Source organism: Tetrao urogallus (genome assembly GCF_951394365.1).
Source record: "Tetrao urogallus genome assembly, chromosome: 3".
NCBI classification, from domain to species: Eukaryota; Metazoa; Chordata; class Aves; order Galliformes; family Phasianidae; genus Tetrao; species Tetrao urogallus.
Genome location: NC_136815.1, coordinates 27,476,136 through 27,499,456, shown reverse-complemented (window position 1 = coordinate 27,499,456; position 23,321 = coordinate 27,476,136). Strand labels below are relative to the sequence as shown.

The following is a 23,321-nucleotide window of genomic DNA, read 5'->3' as shown; positions in this document are numbered from 1 at the left end:
CACAGTCCATTTATCTAGCTCCCACTTAGTGAGTTTGATGGTATGATGGGAAACAGAGACAAAAGTCTTGTTGAAGTCCAGGCAGACAACATCCACTGCTCTCCCCTCATCCATTCAGCCAGTCGTCCCATAGAAGCTAATCCAGTTGGTTAAGCATGATTTCCCTTTCGTGAATCCATGCTGACTACTTCTAGAAGCCTTCTTGTCTTCCACATGCTTAGAGATGGCCTCCAGGATGAGTTGCTCCACTACTTTTCAAGGGATGGAGATGAGGCTGAATGGCCTCCAGTTTCCCAGGCACTTCTTGCCCCTTTGAAGACTGAGGTGACATCTGCTTACTTTCTCAATCATCCCTCCTGATCACCATGACTTTTCAAATATTATCAGGAATGGCCAAGCAGTGATGTTCAGCAGCTCCCTCAACACTTGTGGGTGCATCCCAGAAGGGTCCATTGACTTGTGGGTGCCACGTTTGCCAAAACCAATCTAACCCAGTCCTCCTCAAATAAGGAAAAGCCTTCTTTTCTCCAGACTTTCTCTCTGGTCTCCTGAGTCAGGGATTCCTGTGTGCTGGCCTTGGTAGTGAAGACTGAAGCAAAGAAGGCATTCAGTTTCTCTATTCACTCTATCCAACAGGATGATTTTGCTTTGTTTTTAGTTTTTTGTTGTTTTTTTTTTTCTACCCAATATATTCATCATTTTACCAAAGAAGAAAATAATTTGTTCTCAATGGGACTATGACATTTTATTCATTTTCAACAAATATATTGTCACACATCATTAAATTTAGTCATAGTGATCACAAAAGGTTGCAGACATGACTAAATTAACGGTTAGACAAATAGAGTCAAAAACATTAAGAACAGAATCACTTTTACTGTGATACATACCAAACTGTTACGCATATAGCAGGAGGGCTGAAACTAGATGATCATTGTGGTCCTTCTCAATCCAGGCCATTCTATGATATGATATGATATGATATTCATATTCAGCTCAAATACATTCAAATAATGGTTGGGTTTTCATATTTCAATATGTCATCATTAATAGCGAGATCCATCCAAGTGTGTGAAAGTGAAAAATGACCACAGATTCAAATGTTCAGAAGGTTGCAGAAGGTCCACCCGCAGATGAACAGATCAGGTCCATTGGTTAAATAGCCAGAAATGGCAGAAGACCACATCTAGTGCTTATTCTTTCTGCCTTCAACAGATAATTGGGAAAAAAAAAAAAAAAAAAAAAAAAAAAAAAAAGCATCTTTCTAAACTTCCCCCTCGTGGTTTCTAATAAGGTATCTTTTCTCCTTTAAAAACAGGTGATGATAACAAGTCTGGACTTGAATTCAGTGGCTACTGTCTGGTAACTCCTCTGCTCTGCAGACAGCTTTTTTTCCTTTAATTCATCCACGTCTACAAGAGCCAGTTCCACTTGAAACTTCTGCCCTTTGTGGAAGAGTACATGACCTTTTTATGGCAACCTAGCCATATATATGAGCAAGTTAATGTGAGAGCATCATGTGCCACAGTAATTTGACTGATCAAGTTTCTCACTGTTTGGTAAATCCATTGATAAACCATTGGGGCTACCCACTTTTCATGTTCTAATTCATGATCATTCATAGCTGTGAGATAGCATTACCAATTTCTAACGTATTTTTCCAGATAAGTTATCTGCTCTATCTTATCAGAAATTTTTTTCCCCGTGAATCCAGCAGCCTTTGAACCATTTCAACGCTTTTGGCAGTTCTGTAAAGCTACAATACACTGCAGCAAAAACTTAGTGGAATGTCTAATGCAAGCAGGCAGTCTCACAGATAATACTTCTGATACTTAGCATTTCTCTCTCATTAGCTAGGAAGTAGTTAAACTACATGACTATGGTGCCAGCTAATGGTTTGCTTTTTCTTGCCAACATACCTCAGTACTTGCCACCTTACTGCCTCCAGTATCAACTGCTGATAAATACCTCCATAATTTTTTCCATACACAATTAATTACCACACGTTCAAACCACTTTATGTTACAGTCATTGCTTTTCTATGCAACTCTTTGCATATTTTTCCCTTCAAGCCATCCGTAACCTTCAGCTTGCTTTGAGCCAAGTGCTTTGCAACCTGCCCTCAGGCAACTGACATTGCTTGGAAGTTCAGTTACAGAAATACAAGTTATAAAAGATCTGCAAATTTTAATCTACCCTTGTTTTCTATCGGCAGTTACTGTCACCTCCCTTTGACAATTTCCCTCCTACCACTGTGGGCACATGAGACTTTTGATACACTTGGAAATGACAGTTGAATGTCACCTGTCCTCCTTCCTGGAGCTCAGATCTGGTACTTGCACCCACTTGGCCCTAACCCGATTCTACTCTTTCTGTTCCTTTTCAAGAAGTGCTGGCCCTCTCACACAGTCCTTCAAGTTTTCAACATCTAACAGCAGGAACATTTCCAGGAACTTCTTCAGAGACAATGACAGGGTTACAAAGTCTCTGCCCTTGATTAATCTGAAGTATTCCCCTTCTCCAAGGTCTGCAATGGCGCTGTACTCTAGCTATGCTCAGGCAAACCAGAGGCAGGTGCTGCTTCAGCCAGAGTTTGGTAATCTTATGAAAACTGAAAGCAACATTTTGCTTTGGTTTCTAGCCAGAAGCTTTCCTAAACCAAAAGCAGAAAAAGTTTTACTTTCTGCTTTGAAGTTGCCAAGACCATGACACATATTTTGGTTAAAGTTCTTATTTCAAGCTTAAATTTCTTCTAAATTATTCTTTAACTCAAGTAATTTAATCCTACATTTAAATGATTATCACACTGTTACTATTTTTAGTGTTTCCATCAGCACATTACATTTTTTATTTTTTCAAAAGTCACCTTGGCCTGCCTATGGAAGCCTATGTTTGGTAGTACCTTGTCACCACCAAGTTGCCAGTCCTGAATTTCACGTGCCCTGATCAAGTTAATGCACTGCTATGGAATTCCTGCCCAAATTCAAGCACACTCCATATCAGTGCTATTTTTGAGGAGTTTTAGATAACTTTTTCTCTATTCACTATAAAGGACGTGCAGATTACAATTTTTTCAATAGTTTATACCTTAACATATCTGCAGACCATTATTAATCTGCCCAAAGCCATATCCCTGATACGATGACCACAATGCAGTCAAACTTCAGTCTCTTCCAATTTCAGTTCAATTTGATCTTGGATTTTTCCCTGAATAGCAATAAATGTGTTAATCAAACAGCTTGAGTATTGAACCACCTAGCCAAGGGATCTGCAAGCGCAGGAATAAGAAGAGGTATACTTAGAATCAAACCAACAGCCTTAAATCTGACAGACTACAAATTCACATCCTGAGTACAATCTCAAGGGGCTTTTCAGCACCTTCCTTCGCTTCTCGTGTATTGCTGATCAAAAACTGAAGATAGTTATTTTCAAATAAGTCACTAACATTTAAAAGGCATTAAGACCATAGAATCATAGAACCGTCTGGGTTGGAAGGGCCCTTTAAGATCACCTAGTTCCAACTCCCTGCTATTGGGACACCTCCCTTTGACCAGGTTGCTCACAGCCCCATTCAGACTGGCCTTGATGTCTGTTCTATAAGCTGACAAGTATTAGCATTCCAAGAATATCACAGTTTACCTGCATGTGACTCAAATGTACAGAAATGGCCCTGTAAAGGTTGTAACTGACTCTCAAACATGTCCTTTCAGATCCTGTTTTCTTGTGCCGTACCTGTTGATTCAGGTGGGCATACCAGGAGCACAGATCTTATTCTTAATAGCCTTTCAAGGGTCTGCACAGCAACAGAAAAAACAATCAGAATTGCCACATCACATAAGACACTTTCCTGCCAGTTCTACAAACAATCCAGGGGCTAATCTACCAACAAGGAGGTGAGCAGAGTGAGACGGAACAAAAAGAAAGTAGCCGCTCAGCACGCAGCATTGCTCATCCCAATGGCACAGCATTCAACCCACAGTGAAGCTGCACTGATCTGTGCCAGTGGAAGGTGACTGCATTTGCCCGACCTTCTGTCATTCTCCTCTTCTGGGAGACAACTGCTAACACCAACTTGTCCTCTTGGGTCTGCCAGGACTCCCCAAGGACCAAGACACCTGAGCAAGATCCCTCTGTGCATAGTTTGCATCCTAGAGGCTGGGGTAAATAAAATAGCCATGCACTATTGCCAATTTGTGCCATTTTGTGTTTACTTACTTTTTTCCCGACAGATGAAATAGCTCATATTACAACAAAATAAAAGTGCCTCTAAAAAAACATTTTGAAATATTTTATGAGGATGAAGAGTGTACAAAAATTGACTTCATTCAAACCTCTGGATTAAAAAAAAAAAAAAAAGCGAGTGGAAATGTGCTTTGGGAAAATAGCTGCTCAAATAAAAAAAAATCAGCATCACTATAACTTAAGATTCTTGACACTATTATCATTTTCATACAAACTTCCTTTTCTCCCTCAACTCAAAGTCGCACTTGCAGTATTTCAACTACAGGCCACCATAGTCAGACTTGGCCCCAGTGCCACTTCATTCTAAAACAAAGATCCCTTGCAAGCCATCCTGGCTGCTTTCCAGAAAAGATGGGTGAGAAGTTCTTTTAAAAAAAGCCACCAATCACATCAACACCACACATCAATGCTCACTGCCCCAGTTCTGGATAAATTTGTATTGTCAACATATAAATGATTTCAACTCAATGTTGAGATCCTTGGTTTACATACAGTAGTAACACTGTACAGCTTCTAAAGAAAGCATGGTTCAAGATGGGGATTTTGGAATGCCATCTCATTGCCTATGAGACCTGTTGGTGTCATTCTACCAGAAAGCCCTCTCCTAATTCCCAGGAAAAGCACTGATAGCCACAAGTTGGTTTAGTGCCACCAACCTGCCACATAGCTCTGTTGCATTTCACAAGCTATTTTTCTATTCCAGCTTTGTGGCCACCTCTTCCACATTCTGAAATAGATACAAGCATGCTACATGTTATGGACCGCCACTATAGCTGCCATCTGGTGAAAAAACCAAAGTCACAGGATTTTTTTTTAATACAAGGCTCTACCATTTTTGACTCACAACTGAACAAATACACAGCTCAACAGAGGAGAGAAAGGAGGAATCAATATATTTCAGCCTAACATGGAAGGTGTAAATGCATGCCAATTAGTAACAATGAAATGAATACATTTGACATGATACACGTTCATCTAAAATAAGAGATCAATACCTGCAAGACTATTTTCAAGCACAGCCTGAGCAGCAGGCTATGTTCTAGGGACAACAATAAGCCTATCCATTTTTCTGAACAAGAAAGAAATCAGGAGCAGAGTTGACAGCAAACAGAATAGCAGCAATGAGAAACACTGAACTTATTACCAAGATAACATCATACAAGTAAAAAATATTTAAATTGAATCCCTGTGAGGACAAAGGTTTAGGTTTATTCTTACTACTTCATACAGTATTTGCAGTTTGAGTTATTTTAGCAGCATTCTTTATGTAAGAAGGATCTCATTTTTGCCATTCTGAGACTGCGTTCTCACCACAAGGAAAGAACACGTTGTGCGGACTGAATTTTCATTTAGCCAGAAACCTCTATTCATACAGGAATACAAAGAGATAAGACATTCTTGTAATGATGCTTGGAAATAATCTGCCCTGAATTTCAATGTATCATTACATTTTGGAGCATACTTTGCATTTAATTACTTGCTTCACCAGCGGTTGCTCATTATACACAAACCGTGTTAATCTAATCACTCCAAGCATTTGTAAACCACTGCTCTCTAACACCTAAGATGTAGCATCTTAAGGTCACTGTACCTGTTCTCTCCAATATATCAATGTGATCGTAGTATTTGTTTTCAACCTAGCTAGAACAAAGTCCATATCTTCATCATTTGTCTGAATATAGAAAGTGTCCAAAGTACTTATTTTCTAAACATTAAAAATCGAATCTGAATATTTGCTGTACAGATGCACAGTATGGTGCTAGGCAGCAAGAACTGGAGTCACCAAGAAGTTTCCATCACTTCACTGTTACAGTAGACACACACACGTTATCTAGCTAAACCTAATTCATCTGCAAGTGTAGAACCCAATCTGAGATGTTTGTCCATCAGCAAACATCCAGATGAATGCCAGAAATGTTCACTTGCACGTGGGCTTAGACATGTACTTGTACACACTTACAAGCACATTCCACATTTAAAATCTAGCATTCACCCAGGCACCCATTCTGTCCCATACAGAACAGGCATCAATTTGTGACATCTGAAATCCTGCAATAACTGACGCAGGAAGTGTGCTATTAAACTTGGAGAGAGGGATGCCAATAAGATTATAGGAGATACTATGGAAAACAACCACGGCCCTTCCCATACACCACATCCAGTTCTAAACAAAAATTATTCAGAGATATTGGAGCCTTTTCCTCCTTGATCACAGGAACAAAGGGAAGGCCTCAAGCAGGAGGAAAGCAGAGGACTGTATTTGCAAAACAGGTTCACTTCTCATTCAGCAATCCTGCTACTTCACGTTACACTCTGCAAAACACGCCCACCATTGACCGCTCAGGTTTCCACCAGACACGAATTAAGAAGGAGCAGGTTGGCCCAAAATGGGAAGCCATAATTGCTTTTCCAATTATTGGTTTCCCAAACGGAGGGTTTAAAATTAACTAAGACAATTATCACGTTTCTCGAGGTGGCATACGTGCCTGGCCCTGCGAGTCGGAGGTCCCTGCGAGACACTATGAGCTTCAGGAAGAGGACAGGGGAGGGCAGCCGAGCAGAAAAGGAGAAGAACAGGGCACACCCATGTCTGTCTGCCCAGCTCTGGGAAAGCCTGAAAAAACAGTTAAAAACAAGTGTGATAACACAAGGCAGCAGGTAAATTCATTAAACTACAGGCAATTTTGGCTGTTACTTCTGTTATATTGCTAACTGTAATCACGAGCTGCAATTACTGAGTGCCATCACATCAGGAGTTGATACTGCAGTGGCTGAAGCTTTGAAATCTCACATCAGGGTATTTTCTACAGTCTTCCTATGAACATGTATCTTCCCTGAAATTACCATTTTCTTCTGTTGTAGGAGATATAAAGAAGCTAATGAAAAAGTATCCGCTGTCTTTGCTGACCCTCATTTTGATTCTGTCTACATTAAGATGCTGCACACTACAGCTCTAGGTTACTTTAATACAGCCTTGTGTATGGACTCTGTTATGGGCAGAAATATCCACCTGCTCTGCACTCAACAAATTTTGTAAGTGTAAGTGAAAGACATATTAATAATCTATGTTAATGTTTTATCTTTTTGATTTCAACAACTTGAAGAACGCTACTGAAGATGTACAAGAAGGTCTGTTTCTTTCCATTTTCTCCTGGTTTGATATCAGTAAGAATGGCAGTGATTGCAAGCAGAATGCAGAAACACCATCACTTCTCCTATAATCTCATTCAGGGTTAAGCAAATAGAACTCCCACAATCCAGGCATCTGAGAGGCAGCAGAGAACTTCCCACATGCAACAGTAAGATGTTGGAAATGCCGCCTCACTGGCTCCTAAGTAAGAACACTCATCTGATCTGTCTGCATCTGAAAGCTCTTTGCGTGGACCAAGATGTGTCCACAGTGTCTCTAATGAAAAAAGAAATCAGCTTTACTTTCAAGATCTCTTGCAGATCAGATACAAAGAGGTGTGAGGTTTCCAAGGCCAAAATCGACTGCCCGAGTTTGGGAGCAGCCAGCAGAAATAAGAGACTTGAGATTACAGATCTCTTAAAAGGGTGCAAAAATGTAATCCATTTGCCTAAGCATCACAGTGGAAAATAAGGACCTCTGCCTTTTTTTTAAATGATGATGTTTTGGTGAAATCAGACAATGGTAGTTCACAGATGTATCCAATTTCTGAATGAAATCAGGCACTGAGGATAAAAGCTTCAAGGGTCAGAGCTGATCCCCAGAGCTTACAGCCTGGAGGACACATTTACATTATACACACATTCTTGTTTTCCCTAACTTGTTTCAAGTCAGGACGTGGACAGCACGGCCCTCCAGAGGAGATGAGCACATAAGGAGTGTTGCCACCAGTTCAGATGTTCTCTCAGAGCTATGTTTGGCTCCAGACAAAAACATTAACAGTTTTCCTGTTCAGAGTAGGAGGGGTGCCAGCAGAGAAGCTTATTTTTGGGTCTGACTACACAGCAAAGTGGTATCAGTTTCATCTCTGTACCCCTGCAGGCAAAGGAATAACACAAGTGAAAACATGCAGTGACCTCTGCTTCCTCAGTGTCTCTAGACACAAATCCTCTGGCAAATTGGATGGACTGAACATGCCTCATAGGAGAAGAGCCTTCACTAAGAACATGAAGAATGAATCCCGAAGTTCTGTGCAAAGATCAACCAGCCAAACTGATGCTGTTCCCAAAAGGAGGAAGGCTTGCTTCCTTCCCTCCCTTTCTTTTTCCTCCTTCATGTACTAGCTGGGACATTATCACCTCTTCCCTCGCACTATCAGGATGCTGTACTGGTTGCCAGCTTTACGCAAGCAGTTCAGGCAAGTTCCGGCAGCCCACTGCAGCATGCAACAAGTTCTATAATGAGTCCAGTGCATCACAGGGAGCTGGAAGAAGGAAGGCCAGAAGGAATAGGGATTCTTTACCCTTTTTCATACTGATGAAACAGGTCAGCTTGACATGGCAAGCTGTAGGTAAAACCCAGAGCCTCATCCCAAAGGAAGCATTGGGAAGAAAATGGGCAGAAGAAGCCACTTCTCTCATGCCCTGAGAAAAGAAGGACAGATGTCTACAACACCTGGCCACACACCCATAAGCAAATCCCTAGCAGCCTCAGTTTCACCATTATTTACTGTCCTACTTTTCCCATCTAGCTCTGTGCCAGATGAGCCCTGTGCAGCAGCGAACCATGAGCTAGCGAGGCACCACTGCTCACCTGGATTGTCAGAGCAACAACTGCACCACAGTGGGCTATAAAAAAGCTGGTTCTGTTTCTTTCCTTAGGTAGCACTTACATTAGACACAATTACATAAAGAAGAGACTTGTTATAAAATAGGTTTTCAAAAACATTTTCAATTCAAAGACTGTTCTGGCCATTTCAAAGGCGTAGGCATGTATGTATAAAGGATCAAGTTGGCTCAAATGTTTAGCTCACCAAATTCAGAAAGCCCAGTTCACTGAAGGTTTCCATACAACATTCTCTCTGTCAGTATGATGCAGGCGTTTACCACTTGATCTGCTGAAGCAGAAAATTTCCTAAGTAACCAGCCCATCTCATGACTGCTTGTCATAATTGCATTGCCTATCTAAAGTACAAGTAAGTTTTTATCCACTCCGTTAAAAAATACATTCAAGATGGTAAAACGATGAGCTGTGTAATTTCACACTTCAGTATCCAATCACTGAGGCGTTTTACCTGCTCCGATTCTGTGTCCAGTGATGGTAAGTGCCTCTGGTAGATTGAAGCCGTACATAAAGATCAGTGGGACTGATGGAGAGAGGTTTTGAGAGACTAATGGATGCACACCCGTGGTTATGTAATTGGGCTCTAATTCCAAGTCTGTTTAAACTAGCAGGGTTTTTCCATCAGCTTCATCGGAGTCAGGGTTTTAGGGAAGTTTGACTCTTATCTTTGGCAAAAACAGCAATGAAAAGATGTGTATTTTTATCCCAAGTTCGAGCAACAGAAGTTGTTCAGTTTCCTGTCTTCGTTAGTTTTGTTGTCAAACAACAAATACCACCCACACATGTACTTTCTCATACAATGAGGAAAACGTCACCACAGCCACCACTTCAGACTAGAAAGTCTGGCAAAGTGCCCAAAAGGTGAAAGTGATCAAATTGCAGATTGTTCATCAGCACTGGCACTGCTCAATGCTTATATGCTCTGCTCTGCAACGCTCTGCAGTTAGATGTCACCACCAGACCAGGAACTCTAAGCTGAGCACCACAGAACGCAACACATACTCTTTATTCACACTCTTTTTATTCACTTTCTATTTCCTGTTCAGTCTTTACAAATAAATACAAACACTAATAACAGTTTCTCTTTTAGTCCTCAGTCTCCTTCTGGCTGACCTCAAGGAATAGTCAAGCTGCTTGCTATTTTTAGTTAAGTCATTCAATAAATCACTTGAAAGTATTATGAATACTCAAGGTTAATGAAGAGAAAGCTAGTGGGCACTTTCTTACTGCGGAGAAAAAGTAACAAACACCATCCATGCTCGACCCACAGCAATGCTTACAGAGGGCTGAGCAGTGCAGAAACTGGTAGAATCATAGAATTGCTCAGGTTGGAAAAGACCTTCAAGATCAAGTCCGACCGCAACCTAACCATACTACCCTATCACTAACAACCCTCTGCTAAATCATGTCCCTGAGCACCACATCCAAACGGTTTTTAAACACATCCAGGGATGGTGATCAGCCCCCTCCCAGGGGAGCGTATTCCAGTGCTTAACAACCCCTTCTGTAAAGAAGTGTTTCCTGATATCCAACCTAAACTTACCCTGGAGCAACTTCAGGCCATTTCCCCTCATCCTGCCACCTGACACCAGTGAGAAGAGACCAACCCCCTCTCGCTGTAACCACTTTTCAGGTACTGGAAGAGAGCAATAACGTCTCCCACCAGTCTCCTTTTTCCCAGACTAAACAGCCCCAGTTCCTTCAGTCTCTCCTCGTAGGGCATGTTCTCCAAGCCCTTCACAAGCCTTATTGCCCTTCTTTGGATCTGCTCCAGCACCTCAATGTCCTTTCTGTATTGAGGTGCCCCAAACTGAACACAGTACTCTAGGTAAGGCCTCACCAGAGGTGAGTATAGGCACAGGATTACTTCCCTAGTCCTGCTCACCACACCATTCCTGATACAAGCCAGGATGCCATTGGCCTTCTTGGCCACCTGGGCCTTCTTGGCCACCTTCTAGGCCATACTGAAACTCATACAGTTTATCCTGGCCCATTGATCCAGTCCATCCAGGGCCCTCTGGTAGGGCATAAGTCTATGCGGCCATACTTCTCATGGGATGCATTACACATACTGAGGACCACATCACGAAAAGCACTTTTTCAGTATTGAGTTTGCAGACACAAAGCGCAAGCAGCACACATCCACCAGCAGTAAACGCTGTGTCCCTGACAGGAACTCATGGTCACTCCAACCAACCTCACTGGGGGCTGAGAATGGTCCCACAAACATGGATTAGAGCTGCCAGTGGCTCCAGCACACCTCATTCATCACACATAGTTACACTTTGCTCACACAATTCCTTTTAAAGGCAAAGTGATTACCCTTGGTCAGTGTCCAAGAAACAACAAAAAAACAAACAAAAATTCCCAGCAAATTGCTCCCGTTTATTCTTCATTATGGGAGATTGAAGAAAAAGAATACCACCTTACAATTGCACCACTCTCATCCCTGCCTCCACTAATCCATACTACACACAAGCTTTTCTATTTGTAATAAAGAGGAAAAAGCCAAGTCTACCTGGGCAGTTTCCACCCAGTCACCAGCCAGGCTTTCAGTCAAAGTCTATACTTAGAAAAACACAATGGAGCTGCTGGTGTTAATAAATCTGTATTGTCTTAATTTGCTTATCCTCCACAGCCTATCAGTACCCATTTTTTTCTCTCTTCAACCCCACAGCAGCAAACAGAGCAGCACTGTGCTTGCCCTGTGCAGCCCAGCATAGCAGGAGCCTGCTCCCAGGCCACGATGCGAGTTCTGTATTACACAGATATTTCTACAGAAGCAATTGTTACTACCAATACTAGTCCCAGAGAAAACTGTTCATTCTTAGGTTAGCATGCAAGCTCCCAAAGTGCTTTTGAGACCTATCCACCAGAAAGTGAAGTCACTATTTAATGACAAATTGCTTTTTGTAAATTGCCAGTTCAAATATGTTGGCATGCACACAGGAAAGCTAAATTAAATAGCACTCGAATAATCAAGCAACAAGTAGGTTTGTTCTGCCTGAGGTGAGCCTATAATCTGTTTAAAGAGTAAACGTGGACGTTTGATTTAAAGGATGACAATGAATTCAAACCTGGCTTTAGAAAGATGGTAGAGAAAAGAAGGTGAGAGAATTCAATGAAATAAAACAAAGCATGTAAATAAGGGGCAACTAACTTCTTCCAAAGTTAGAAGACTTTTCTTTCTCATCTAATCTCAAAAGGCTGGAGATCTAGATGCAGCCAAGGCACAAAACGTGGACTACATAGAGTTTCACATACAAGATGAGTTGGCGCAGACAGCACCTTGGTCTTGCTTGTTTTCTGACCCACATGAATGAATTGGTTCTGGCAGGATCAGCAATCTTGGCAATTTTGACATGGCCCTACAGGCTCAGAAGGTTTCCTGGGCTGTCCTCCTGCCAGCCACCGCTAGCCTGGTAAAGCATGCTCACACCTCTCCCAGCATCATGCTGGAGCAGCAGGGAAACAGGAAAGGAGAAAAAAGGGAGCCCTCTCCAGTGCCCAGCCTCTTCCCCTTGTGGCTATGCTGACATAAAGAAGCGATCTCTCCCTCCCCTTATTCCCTCTCTCTCATTTATTGTCTCTTTCCAGGACAGCAGAAATCCAAGATCAGTCTTTAGAAGCTGACCTCCAAAGGCCAACTCAGGAGGCAGATACCCCTCACCCTATGCCAGCTCTCCATTTGCCAGGGACCCAACTCTGTCTAACTGTGGGTGTGTCGTGCCAGGCCATTACCCTCTCACAGTCCCATGATCAGTTCCCTGCGTTCACTTCTGGTCTGCTTCTCCCACTTTTAATCTGTCACTCCAAACTTACTTGCAAGACCCTGAGTTTTATGCACGCCTATCCTATCAACCCCTAAAGAAATGCGTGGAAATAAAGACAACTTAATTTCTTTACCTGTTATTGTATTTTTCTTAGTTTACAGTACTTAGAAGTGTAAGTGCTGAAAGAAGAAATGAAGTGGGTCAGGAGAGGTAGAAATACTCTTCCAAAGCCGTAAGTGAGTGCATACCTAACTTAGGGAGCCACACAGCACTGCCAAGGACCTCAGAGTTTGTTGTGTATACCAACAGCAGCAATCTCATCTATGAAGCAGATTAACTTTCCAGGGAGGTAAATACACACAAGTATAACACTCTTGTACGAACATACAGACTGAATTAAGCGAGACAAATATCAGCTGCCTTAATGTATACTGATAGACAGATACTAACAGTGTGCTGTGGACTGGCAAAGGGAACCATGCATGCAGCCAGCCCAAGCTGCCCTCCCCAAACACTCTCCAGCACTCAGTGCCATGGCAGCCAAGAGCCCTGGTAAGCAGCAGCACGCCGCATGCGTGCCATCATGCCTGGCTACCAAGCGAAGCACTGAGGGCTCCGCAGCACTGAGCAGCCCAGAGGCCAGGATCACACCCATCACTGAGGCACTGGCTCATGGAACCCAGGCAGTCACTGTGTCTGGCTGTACCAATCCTGCTAGGACCGTGTGGTAGCCGCTTCTCTCCTTAGCTGTGCTTCTCCTGGGGTTATAGGGGAGACCACAGGATAATACAGCACAGCCACTCTATCGCTCCTCCCCTCCTGCTAAGTAAGACACTCTATAGAGAATTTAAAAAAAACAAAAATTCAGATGGATACAGCTTCAACTCTCAAGCACAATTATTTGTGATCCTCCCTGTATTCCTACCACGTGAATCCTCTACAGACCTGCACATGGACCTAACTGTTCTACCTGCGTTATCCCAAGAGAAAACCCCCCCACAGCAAAGAACTCCTAACAAAATACCTGAACCAAAGCCCGCGGGATCCCAGCGTGAGGGCGTTCAGCAGGGCGCTCCCCAAACAGCCCGACCGCGTACACCGGGACCGGCTGTGAACGGGGCCTGCGCTGCCCTCCGGCCCGTCCAACTTTTCGTTATCCCCCTCCCGAAGTCCCAGCCGGCCCCGACCCCCAGCGCCGCACACCGCGCAGCCCACACGCGCGGCGGCAACCCTCCGCCGGGAGCAGCACAGCACACGGCCGGGCTCAGCCCCCTCCGCCGCCGCCCTCCCGCCGCGTTCCCTCCCAGGGACGCCCGCAGCCCGTCGCCCTTCCGGCCCCGCTCCGGGAGCCCACGCACCGCTGCCGCTTTGTGCGGGACTTGTTGAGCGCCGGACGCGGGCGGAGGGGCAGCTCCCGCCGCATCCCGCCCCGGGGCACGGGCCCTGCCCGCCCCACGGCCACCGCCGCCTCCCACCGCCCTCCCGCCCGCCGGCAGCGGGGAGCGCGCGCTCCGGCCCGGCCCGCCCGGACGCACCTTGAGGCTCGCCCGGAGGGGGCCCTTGCCGTGGGCGCTCAGCGCCGGTGGTGGGCTCCCCAAGCCGCCTTCCTCCTCCTCCTCCTCTTCTTCCACCTCCACCACCACGTCCTCGTCTTCGTCCTCCTCCTCCACCGCGGCGGCCGAGCCCTCCCGCCGGGGCGGCCTCCAGGCGCTCTCGGGCTTGGGGGGCCGAGCCCCGTCCGCCTGCGCGGCCGCCGGCCCCGCGCTCAGCCGCCGGCTGCCCATGCTGGAGCGCTTGGCCAGGCGCCGCGCCTGCATCGTGCCCCGCCCGGCCCGGCCCGCTCAGCGCAGGCTGCGGGCGGCGGCCCCGCCGCGGGCGCGCAGCGGCAGCGCAGAGCCGAAGGGGCGGCGGCGGCGGCGCTCACCGGGGGGCGGCGGTGGGTGTGTGCGGCGGGCGCGCCGCGGCCATGGGGGCCCGGGGCGCGGCGAGGCGGGCCCGGAGCCGGCGCGGCCGCCCCGCAGCTCGCCCACCTGCTCCCGCCCGCCGCCCTGTCCTGCCCGGCCGGCCCGGCTGTCGGGCGCGGTGCGGGCTCCGCTCCCGCCGGCCCTTCCTCGCCGCCGCCGGTCCCCGGCACCAAAACCCGGACTGGATTCCCGCCGTCCGCGGGGCCGCGCTGCCCGGAGCCGCGGGCGGGTTCCCGTGCGTACCGCCGCAGCCGCCCGCCGCCCACCTGCTGCGGCCCGGCCCGGCCCCGGCACCGCCCGCAGCCGGGGGGAGCGGCAGCCCTCGGTGTGTGGGACGGAGCTGGGGCGGCTCGGGCCTGGGCGGCGGTGACGGGAGCGCACTTCTCCCCACGCGCGTCTGAAATGCAGGAACTGAACCTTGGGACACGAAAGAGACTTTAGAAAGAAATGTTTCAAAACGGAGAGTTTCGTGACATTGCAGTAACTACTGACGTTTCCTACAGGCTTCTCTACCACTTACTGACGTACCCTATTAAATTATGATTAGAATTGTTTCATCCTTTTCCTCACCATTTCTTCTTGGACTAAGTTTTGAAGTCTTCTTTGCTTGCTATTTCTGAGCCACATATATCTACATATATATATTCTCTCCCATTTACAAGCAAATTACAGTAATTCCATTTGCTGTGTTTAGTACCCGTCCCCACATGCATTTTGCTGTACAGAAACATTCACATGCCACATGCACAAATAATGTACCAGCATGGAACTCAGCCTCCACGACTACTTTTGACAGTGACAAATTAACACAATGATTTTTATTCACTTTGGAATACGACACACAGTGCAGGCAGGAAATTATAGATAATACAGTTACCATTCTTACAGAAATAATGAAAATGCTTTTCCTGTCTAACTAGGGAAGTTGTTTCAATTTTCTCCACCTGGCTTCACAAAACAGCCTCTTTCCCAGGTTTCCAGAGACAATGTATTGCTGGACAAGATCTGTAACAGATTCACTAGCAAATCCTACTGTACCTGGTTTTCCCATAGCATTTCCCCACACGTTGCAAAGGGTGGGCTTTCCCACACTTCTGGGCTTTCCAACCTTATTGGCTGCGCAGTGCCGGCTCAGCCGACCTTGCTGCAGAACAGCACACAGCTGTGGTGTGCTGCCACCAGCCCCAGTGGCAATTCGTCCTCCTGAAGCTTCACGTGTGGCTGCAGCTGTCACAGCAGACGTGGCATCTGTTGAGAGGGTCTGCCCTGGTTTTATGAGGGTAACGATGGAAGGACAGAATTGTGGAGAAAAAAAAAAAAAAACAGGGCCAACACTTCAGAGCTTTATTTCTGTGTTGAAGATACAATGAAAATTACGCTTAAGGTTTGCCTTAAATTGTAGATTCCACCATGATTTTAAATGGCACTCTCAGTGCCTTCATGCTTGTGCCTCAAAGGCATAGGTCTCTAGAGAAAGAATCATTCCATTACCTCACAGTATTCAAAGTATTTCAAAGATCCTCAAATCATTTGAATAGCACCATAATCTAATTTTGATCTTCTGCAGTGGCCTATGTTCAGTTATCTAAACTATTACTGTGTTACTGAAGGTCTTGTTCCTACCTGGTATGTACTAGGGTGGATCCTGAAAGACTTCACTGAGTTTTTCCAAGGTCTGTATCTTTTAATTGTAGCAAAAGCAGAATAAAAAATAAGAGATGATAGATAAACCAAATGCATTATCTCAAAATTGGATGACATGTGCTAGCAGGAACACCCCAAGTAATAGCACAGAGCCCATAGAATCTCATGTAAAAAGCGGTGATTATATAGCTAGGCTTGCACAAACATCTCTGTTAACTTCAGTGAAACCTCACAGGTCAGCCTGTATGTGCACTTTGCACTCAGACCTCTGGTCAGCTTACCTCCAAGGCAAGGCTGACCTGATGCCTCTCGCTGAGATGTTTCAGTGCATGAGCACAAAGGATTGTTAACCAACAATCAGCCTTTCAGCTGTTTGTTCTGCAACAGTTGTTTCTACAGTTACTAACCAGGTTCTGTTTTGGGAGCATAGTGGCAGAAGAGAGAAAAGTCCTTAGGGATACACAGCAAAGACCAGGCCTGCCTGCCAGCCTGCCAGATGTGGTGTTTCTCCTTGTGCAGAGGTTGCTCCATCGTCCAGCACACCACCTCCTCCTCTCAGGACTCTATAGGCGATGGTCCTGCAGCTCTCTCAAGGCACAGCAGGAATGCAGACAAACCCTGGAAACACGGGGCGGGGTAAAGGGGAAAAGTGTCACCAAATCCCCGTGGGGGAAGAGGAGGGAAAATACTTTAGGGATTAGGAGGGAAAAGGAAGTCCAGAGTTCACTGGGCAGACAGGCAGGGCAATCCCAAGAAGGGGCTCAAAAGAACACTGACTTTTGATCAGTCAGCTGAGCTGCTAATGCTTTTTACTCCTGCTGGGTTAGCACATGAGACAAGAAGCCAGCGTTGACAACTCTGTAACAGATCGGTTAAAAGACTTCTAGCACTTCCCAGGCGTGCCAGGTTGGAGCGGTAGTAGGAATAACTTCTCTTCCAGTACTTGATACAAACGATAGAAATGACTGAAATGTTCAATTTCTTCCAGTCTGTCTGACTTGCAGCATGAATAGAACTGAAGCTGAACCTGAATTGCCCTTTCAGCACTTCCCACAGGAGTTAACTTCTGAAGAAAGTTTTTCAAAGGACAGCGAGCTCTAGATACGGGACTCTGCAATATCTTTACCCTGCTACATTCAGAGACAGGAAAGAGGCAAACACAAACCATAATCCACTATTGCCCATTACATTTTTTTCCCCTCAGACTCAGTCTTAGCACTTGAGATGAACTGCTGAACAATTCTGGCCCATAGCCACATCCTGCCACCTAGTAAAATCCTCGTGATACACAGGACAATATGGTAACACTTAACTAAACAGTAATCTGCTGACTGGACTACAGCATAATATGCTTCTGACAGAACTGCAGGCTCTGGCTGTAGCAGTAACTGTTTACATGTCAATGATTTCCTAGCTTATTAAAAGTTAATGTGCACATTGACACTCTCTTCATGTATACAGCTTTCCAAAACATAAGAAATGTTTCAGATGCTTCTGTGCGTCAAATCTTAGCAATCGGTTCACATTTCCAAAGGAAGTAATGAGTATCTCACCACAGAAAGCCATGAAAAACAGTTCCATCAACAGGTATCTTTCCTCCAGAAGTTATTCTAGAATTATCTGCAGAAGTCAATTACAAGCGTCAGCTTTCAGGCTGTATTGAATAATAGTCATTTAATTTCTTCCAGCAAATCCAGTGGGCAGCCCTATGCACTAGCCACAGGAAAATTCTGGTTTTCCCTGGCACCCACACAAATAGTCTATACTGATCAAAGTCCGGTGGAGTTTTCTTATTATATATACTTTTAACATACATTTTATAGAGTCCACCTTTTACCTAAGTATTCTTCTTATATAATTATTTACTAAAATATTTGACATTTTGCTTTATTCAGCTTCTGCTGCTTTATACCCTGATCGTGACTGCAAGCAAAGCTTGCCTGACACAAAGCTGGGGAGTCTATTCTGCTTGGAAAACCACAAGTTCCTCCTCAAGGCTTCAGGAAGGCACTGTTCTGTGACCACCTCATCTGTTGGTCTCAGACCTGTTTCCATCAGGGCCATCAGCCAGCAGCACCAAGCACTACTTGCTGCACACAGACACTGGTAAAGGGTGCGCTTGAGCAGGGCTGACAGCAGCAGTGTGCAGACATTCCACAGTGTATTTTGCTGGACTGCCTGTAATCCTCACCTTGGCATTCTGATTTCTTCTTCTTCCGCCCTCCCCCTGCTGCCCCCCTCCCCCCCCCCCCCAGCCATAAAGAAAGAATGCATTTCTTGGTTTATTTTCTTTAGTCTCTGAATAGTTTTGTCTGTTAATGCCAGCTTTTTCTTATCACTAGAGGCAAGATCCCCTCTGCTCCCACCTCCTCCCCAGACCAATGCTATGCTTCGCTCCCTTGCCTTTAAAAAAGCCTAGCACCAATTGGTGCTAAGAAGCCCTCAATTTTCTGCTCACTTAATCACATTTTTCAAAACACAACCTGCTCAAGTAGTCACTTCTCATTTTTTAGTGTGCAACAAATCTATTTGTTTGAGCCTTAGTATTCAGACCAGCACGTGCACTAATCACGTGCATTCCACTTCTCTCATAATCCCAGGCATTTGAGACCCTGCCAACTTCTTTCTTTGGGAACCTGCCTTCTCCACACCCCCTTTCTAAACTTTGCATTTGTTTTGCTTTATAGTGATCACTGAAGTTCTCACTCCAGCTGGGAGGACAGTCAGCCACCTTCAAGAACAAGGGAATGATTGACAATATTAGGCGGAAAATTTTCTACCAGATGCTGCTTGAAAGGAGAGGTGGCAACCTTCTGACCCCCTTTTCAATGAGCACAATCATCGCTTCTGTGACATCCCTCTGCCCCAATCATCAATTGAGTGGGGAGCACAAGGTCACTTCTGTGTCTGGCTGTTGTGCAGTAAAATTCCACCCCGCAGACAGGGCTATGCTTTTTGCTTGAAGGAGGTTCCAATGCCAGCCATGCATTGGAATGAAGCAGCAAAATCCATCAGCTATTAAGCATCGCTCCTCTCGGTTACTGCTCTGAAACATTTATGAGTTCTGAATAAATCTTACCGGTCTGGAAAGGAATTCTGGATGTTCCATCCTTGGACTGTGAGGGAATGAATATTGATGAGAAAGGTATGGCTTCTTTAAACTCCCTCACCAATGTTTTTGTAATTAACTATTCCAACAAGTAATTTCACAAAACTTACACTTTTATATCTCTCAAAAGGCTTTGTTTCCCAGAAAAAAAACAAAAAAAAACCAAAAAAAAACCCAAAAAAAACAGGGCAGCCACCAAGCTGAAAAAAAATTATGAGACTAATGTTTTCCTTCTTAACTAGTCCAGACAGACCATCAAAGGAAAGGAAAAAAAAAAAAAAAAAAAGAAGAAAACACTTTTTCTTAACAAAATCAGCACAGGACAAAAGCAATAAAAAAAACCTATCCCTATCCACAATGAGAATAGAAACATGGAAAATATAGGCCTTGCATGCAAATGTCTGTGACATACAAGAAAGAAATGTCTCTATCTGGATATGCATTTTACACAAAAATCTTTTGGGGGAGTTTAAAGTGGTCTGTGCTCACCCAGGCACAACAGCAACGTGTGAATGATGATTCCTAAAATTGTACCAGAATATAAAGGATGCATATAGAAAAGGAATGATGGTAGTATTCAAATGTTATTTTAAGTAAGTGTTGTCATTGTCGTAATCTAGTTGGAACTTCACAGGTAGGTTAAATTAAACATGTTAAAAATTGCAAGATTGGGACATCAACTTCCTCTTTCTCAGTGAAGTGTCAAAGAAGTTAGCTTGATCCTCAGTCAACGCTGAATTTGCAGAGGTAGCAATTACAAAGAAAATAACTAGCTGCTCCTTTCAGAAAGAACAAATGAGATCGAGCACTCATGAAAACATGACTAGAATCATAGAATTGCTCAGGTTGGAAAAGATCTTCAAGATCATCAAGTCCAGCCACAACCTAACCATACCTAACTGTAACAACCCTCTGCTAAATCATGTCCCTGAGCACCATCCAAATGGTTTTTAAACACACACAGGGATGGTGACTCAACCACCTCCCTGGAGAGCCTATTCCAGTGCTTAACAACCCCTTCTGTAAAGAAGTTTTCCCTGATATCCAACCTAAAATATTACAGGACGGCACAAAGCAGTACTTACAGACTCACTTTTTACATGGAAACTCCACAGTGAATCTGGTGGAACCAAGGAAAGTATGTCATTACATAGCTGTCACTCAATGTCACCAATGAAAATACTCCACCCCACACATTAAGCAACAGACACATTTTAATTTTGATCGCACTGATTACTATATTAAGATAGTATCGTTTTATTCACATCAATGTTTAATATTGAAGATGGACCCTTTTCTTTGATAGCGGCACTCCAGATTTTTGGCTTTGGATTTCCCTGCCCCTCTCCTCCATTCAAAACCCACCCACCCCTCCTCACTGGGCTGCGAGGCGCGGACGCGGCCGCCTCGCTCGGCCATCAGCCCGCAGCCTCCCGCCGCCGCACGCCCCGCGTCGAGGCGCAGCCTTTCCCACGCGTGTCCCCTCCCCGCCGCCCGTACCGCTGTCCCTGGCCGCCCGACGGCCCGGCGAGCCCCCGCAGCCCTCGATCCATGCTCCCGCCCGCGATCCTGTTCGGCTTTTGCCTCAGATTCCTCCTCCCGCCGGCAGAGCGCGGCCCGTCAACTTGTGCGGCCCTGTCAGCGCGCTCCGCCATTCCCGCCCGCCGCGCGCGCTGTGTGGGACGCGCTGAGGGCAGGCGGCGGCGCCGCGGGATGGCGGCGGCTGCCGGGCAGACCCCTGCCGCGGGCAGAGGCGGCGGCCGGGCATCCGGAGCGGGTGTGCCCGCCTTGGAGCCGGGCCCTGGGCTCCCTCAGAGGCGGCTGTGCCCGCCCTACCCCCCTCCCTCGGTGCAGGCCCCCGCGACGTATCTGCGCATTTCCTACGCTATGGCGGCGGTGAGGGCCGAGATGCGCCCTGGCCCCAACGCACCGCGCCTCGGCGAACCGCTGCTCAGTTGTTGGCCGGAGTCGGTTTTATAATTGGTTATAAATAAACATCTGAAAGCCCCAGTTAATGGAGCCAGGGTTGTGTAAGACTTTCAGCTTCCTTCAGTAAACCACCCAAATAGAACCTTTGTAACCCTTCTCTGCGAGGAAAAAAAAAAAAAGTTTGGGAAGTCGATATAAACAAACAGTTCAGCAGTCAGCAAATACAAACAATGACCAAAGCTCAGCTCGCGCACGTCTTGTGATTTTCAAGCTAAAACTGGGAAGCTCAGCTTACGATCTCATTTAGATTGGGGCATTTTGTAGCCTCGTAGTGAGGTGCTTTACGGACATAAAACGCATGTAAACACATGACATGGAACATGCTGTGGGTTTCGGGGAGATACACTTCCTGAGGGCACGGCACGGCCACAGCTGTGGCAAGTTCAGCTCCCACAGTGCTGCAGTCCAACACAGCCGTGCTGCGTCTCACTGATTTCCCTGGCTGCTGGGGGCTTTGGCTTAGTCCTGGGAGGGTCAGTCTCATACAATGAAAACACTGAATTCTGAAGCATTTGTGTAGAGTTTTTCTGATTACATTTTCAAGTGCAACATTCTGTTTAGAAGCACCAGAAGGATCCTGCTTTGCTGGCTTCCTCTGTTAGTGGTGTGTTGCATTGTAATGAGTGATTTGTGTGGGCAAGAAGGAAACCTTGCGGGTACGGAAAGTGTTATAGATACAAAGAGTTCTTTTTCAGTGTTTACAGTACAAACTTATTTGTGTATAAACTTTTTTTTTTTTTTTTTTTTTGGTTAGAATTTGAATGAGCTGCTGCTGCAGGCTCTGCTGTGGGAGGCACAGAGGGAGGCTGGGCTGGAGGAAAGGCTGTGCCCAGCAGCCCCGCAGGCCACCTGCCTCTGGTGGGTCAGAAAGTGGAAACAAGTCTGATGTAGATGGAGAGATAATGAGTCTTTCTTGAGCTACAACTTAATGAAGCATCTACTGCTTTGGCTGAGTTAATCATTTGGAACACGTTACTTAGATAAACAATCTCAAAGCAGAAAAAAAGAATAAAATACAATGTAGAGATGGAGGACACAGAAAGGAAAGATGTCTGTCTATAGTCACAGAGGAAGGACAGCAAAAGAGGAAGCCTCAAAGGAGGCTAAGAGGGGTCAAGCAGATGGAAAGAGAGGAGCTGTAAGGCACTTAGGGAAAGCAGAGCTGATGAAACAAAAAATTTCGTTTCTAATGTTTATTTTCTGCTATATTTTTCCCTTGAACACAACTCTTTGGTAGAGTTTACTGGGACAGAGGAGAAGTAGGTAACCAAATGGGCATCATGCCCCTCAATGGGAGGCCGCAAGTTACTCATGACATGGCTAAATATCCTGAAGATGTCTGGATACAGCTTCCGATAAAATATTTGGATCCTTTTTATTCTGTACTTCGATGTCTGTGGTCACACCGCCCTTCTGCTCGGAAATTTGGTTGGCTGCAAACCCAGACTTTAATGTTTGGGATCTAGATTACCTCTTTTTTACAGTATCAGAAAGTGCACCTTGCAGAAAAAGATATTTTGCTTTTGGCAGAGAATTAACCTCTTCTACCACAGAGCATTAGGTGCCATATGAATTATTATTTGAGTATTTTAAGTTTAATGACAAAAGCGCTGCACAGTTGTTTAAAAAAGATTAGTTAACCAACACCATCTATCCCTACTAGTTTTCTGCAACTAGATTACAGAGAATGATACTGCATTTGCCACATGCATTTTGCAAACTTACTCCTCTGTTGTATTCTTTATTTTGCAAATTGCAGGCATTGAGATGAAAGGTCTATAATTTCCTAGCTTGCCTTTCTCTTGGAACACTGGTGTTGCACTGGCACGCATCCACTTTGCTGTAACTTC

At 45.3% G+C, this 23,321-nt stretch overlaps 1 protein-coding gene across 1 annotated transcript in view; it reads right to left on the bottom strand.

Moving 5' to 3' along the window:
- The window catches only part of ZNF704 (zinc finger protein 704), a gene marked incomplete at both ends in the record, with an annotated part of 78,022 nt that extends 63,440 nt beyond the window's left edge, over positions 1 to 14,582 (bottom strand). The window contains one exon of the mRNA XM_079533651.1: positions 14,301 to 14,582. Coding sequence (XP_079389777.1) covers positions 14,301 to 14,582 — 282 coding nt within the window. The remainder of the gene's footprint in view (positions 1 to 14,300) is intronic.
- Positions 14,583 to 23,321: the final 8,739 nt, after the last annotated feature.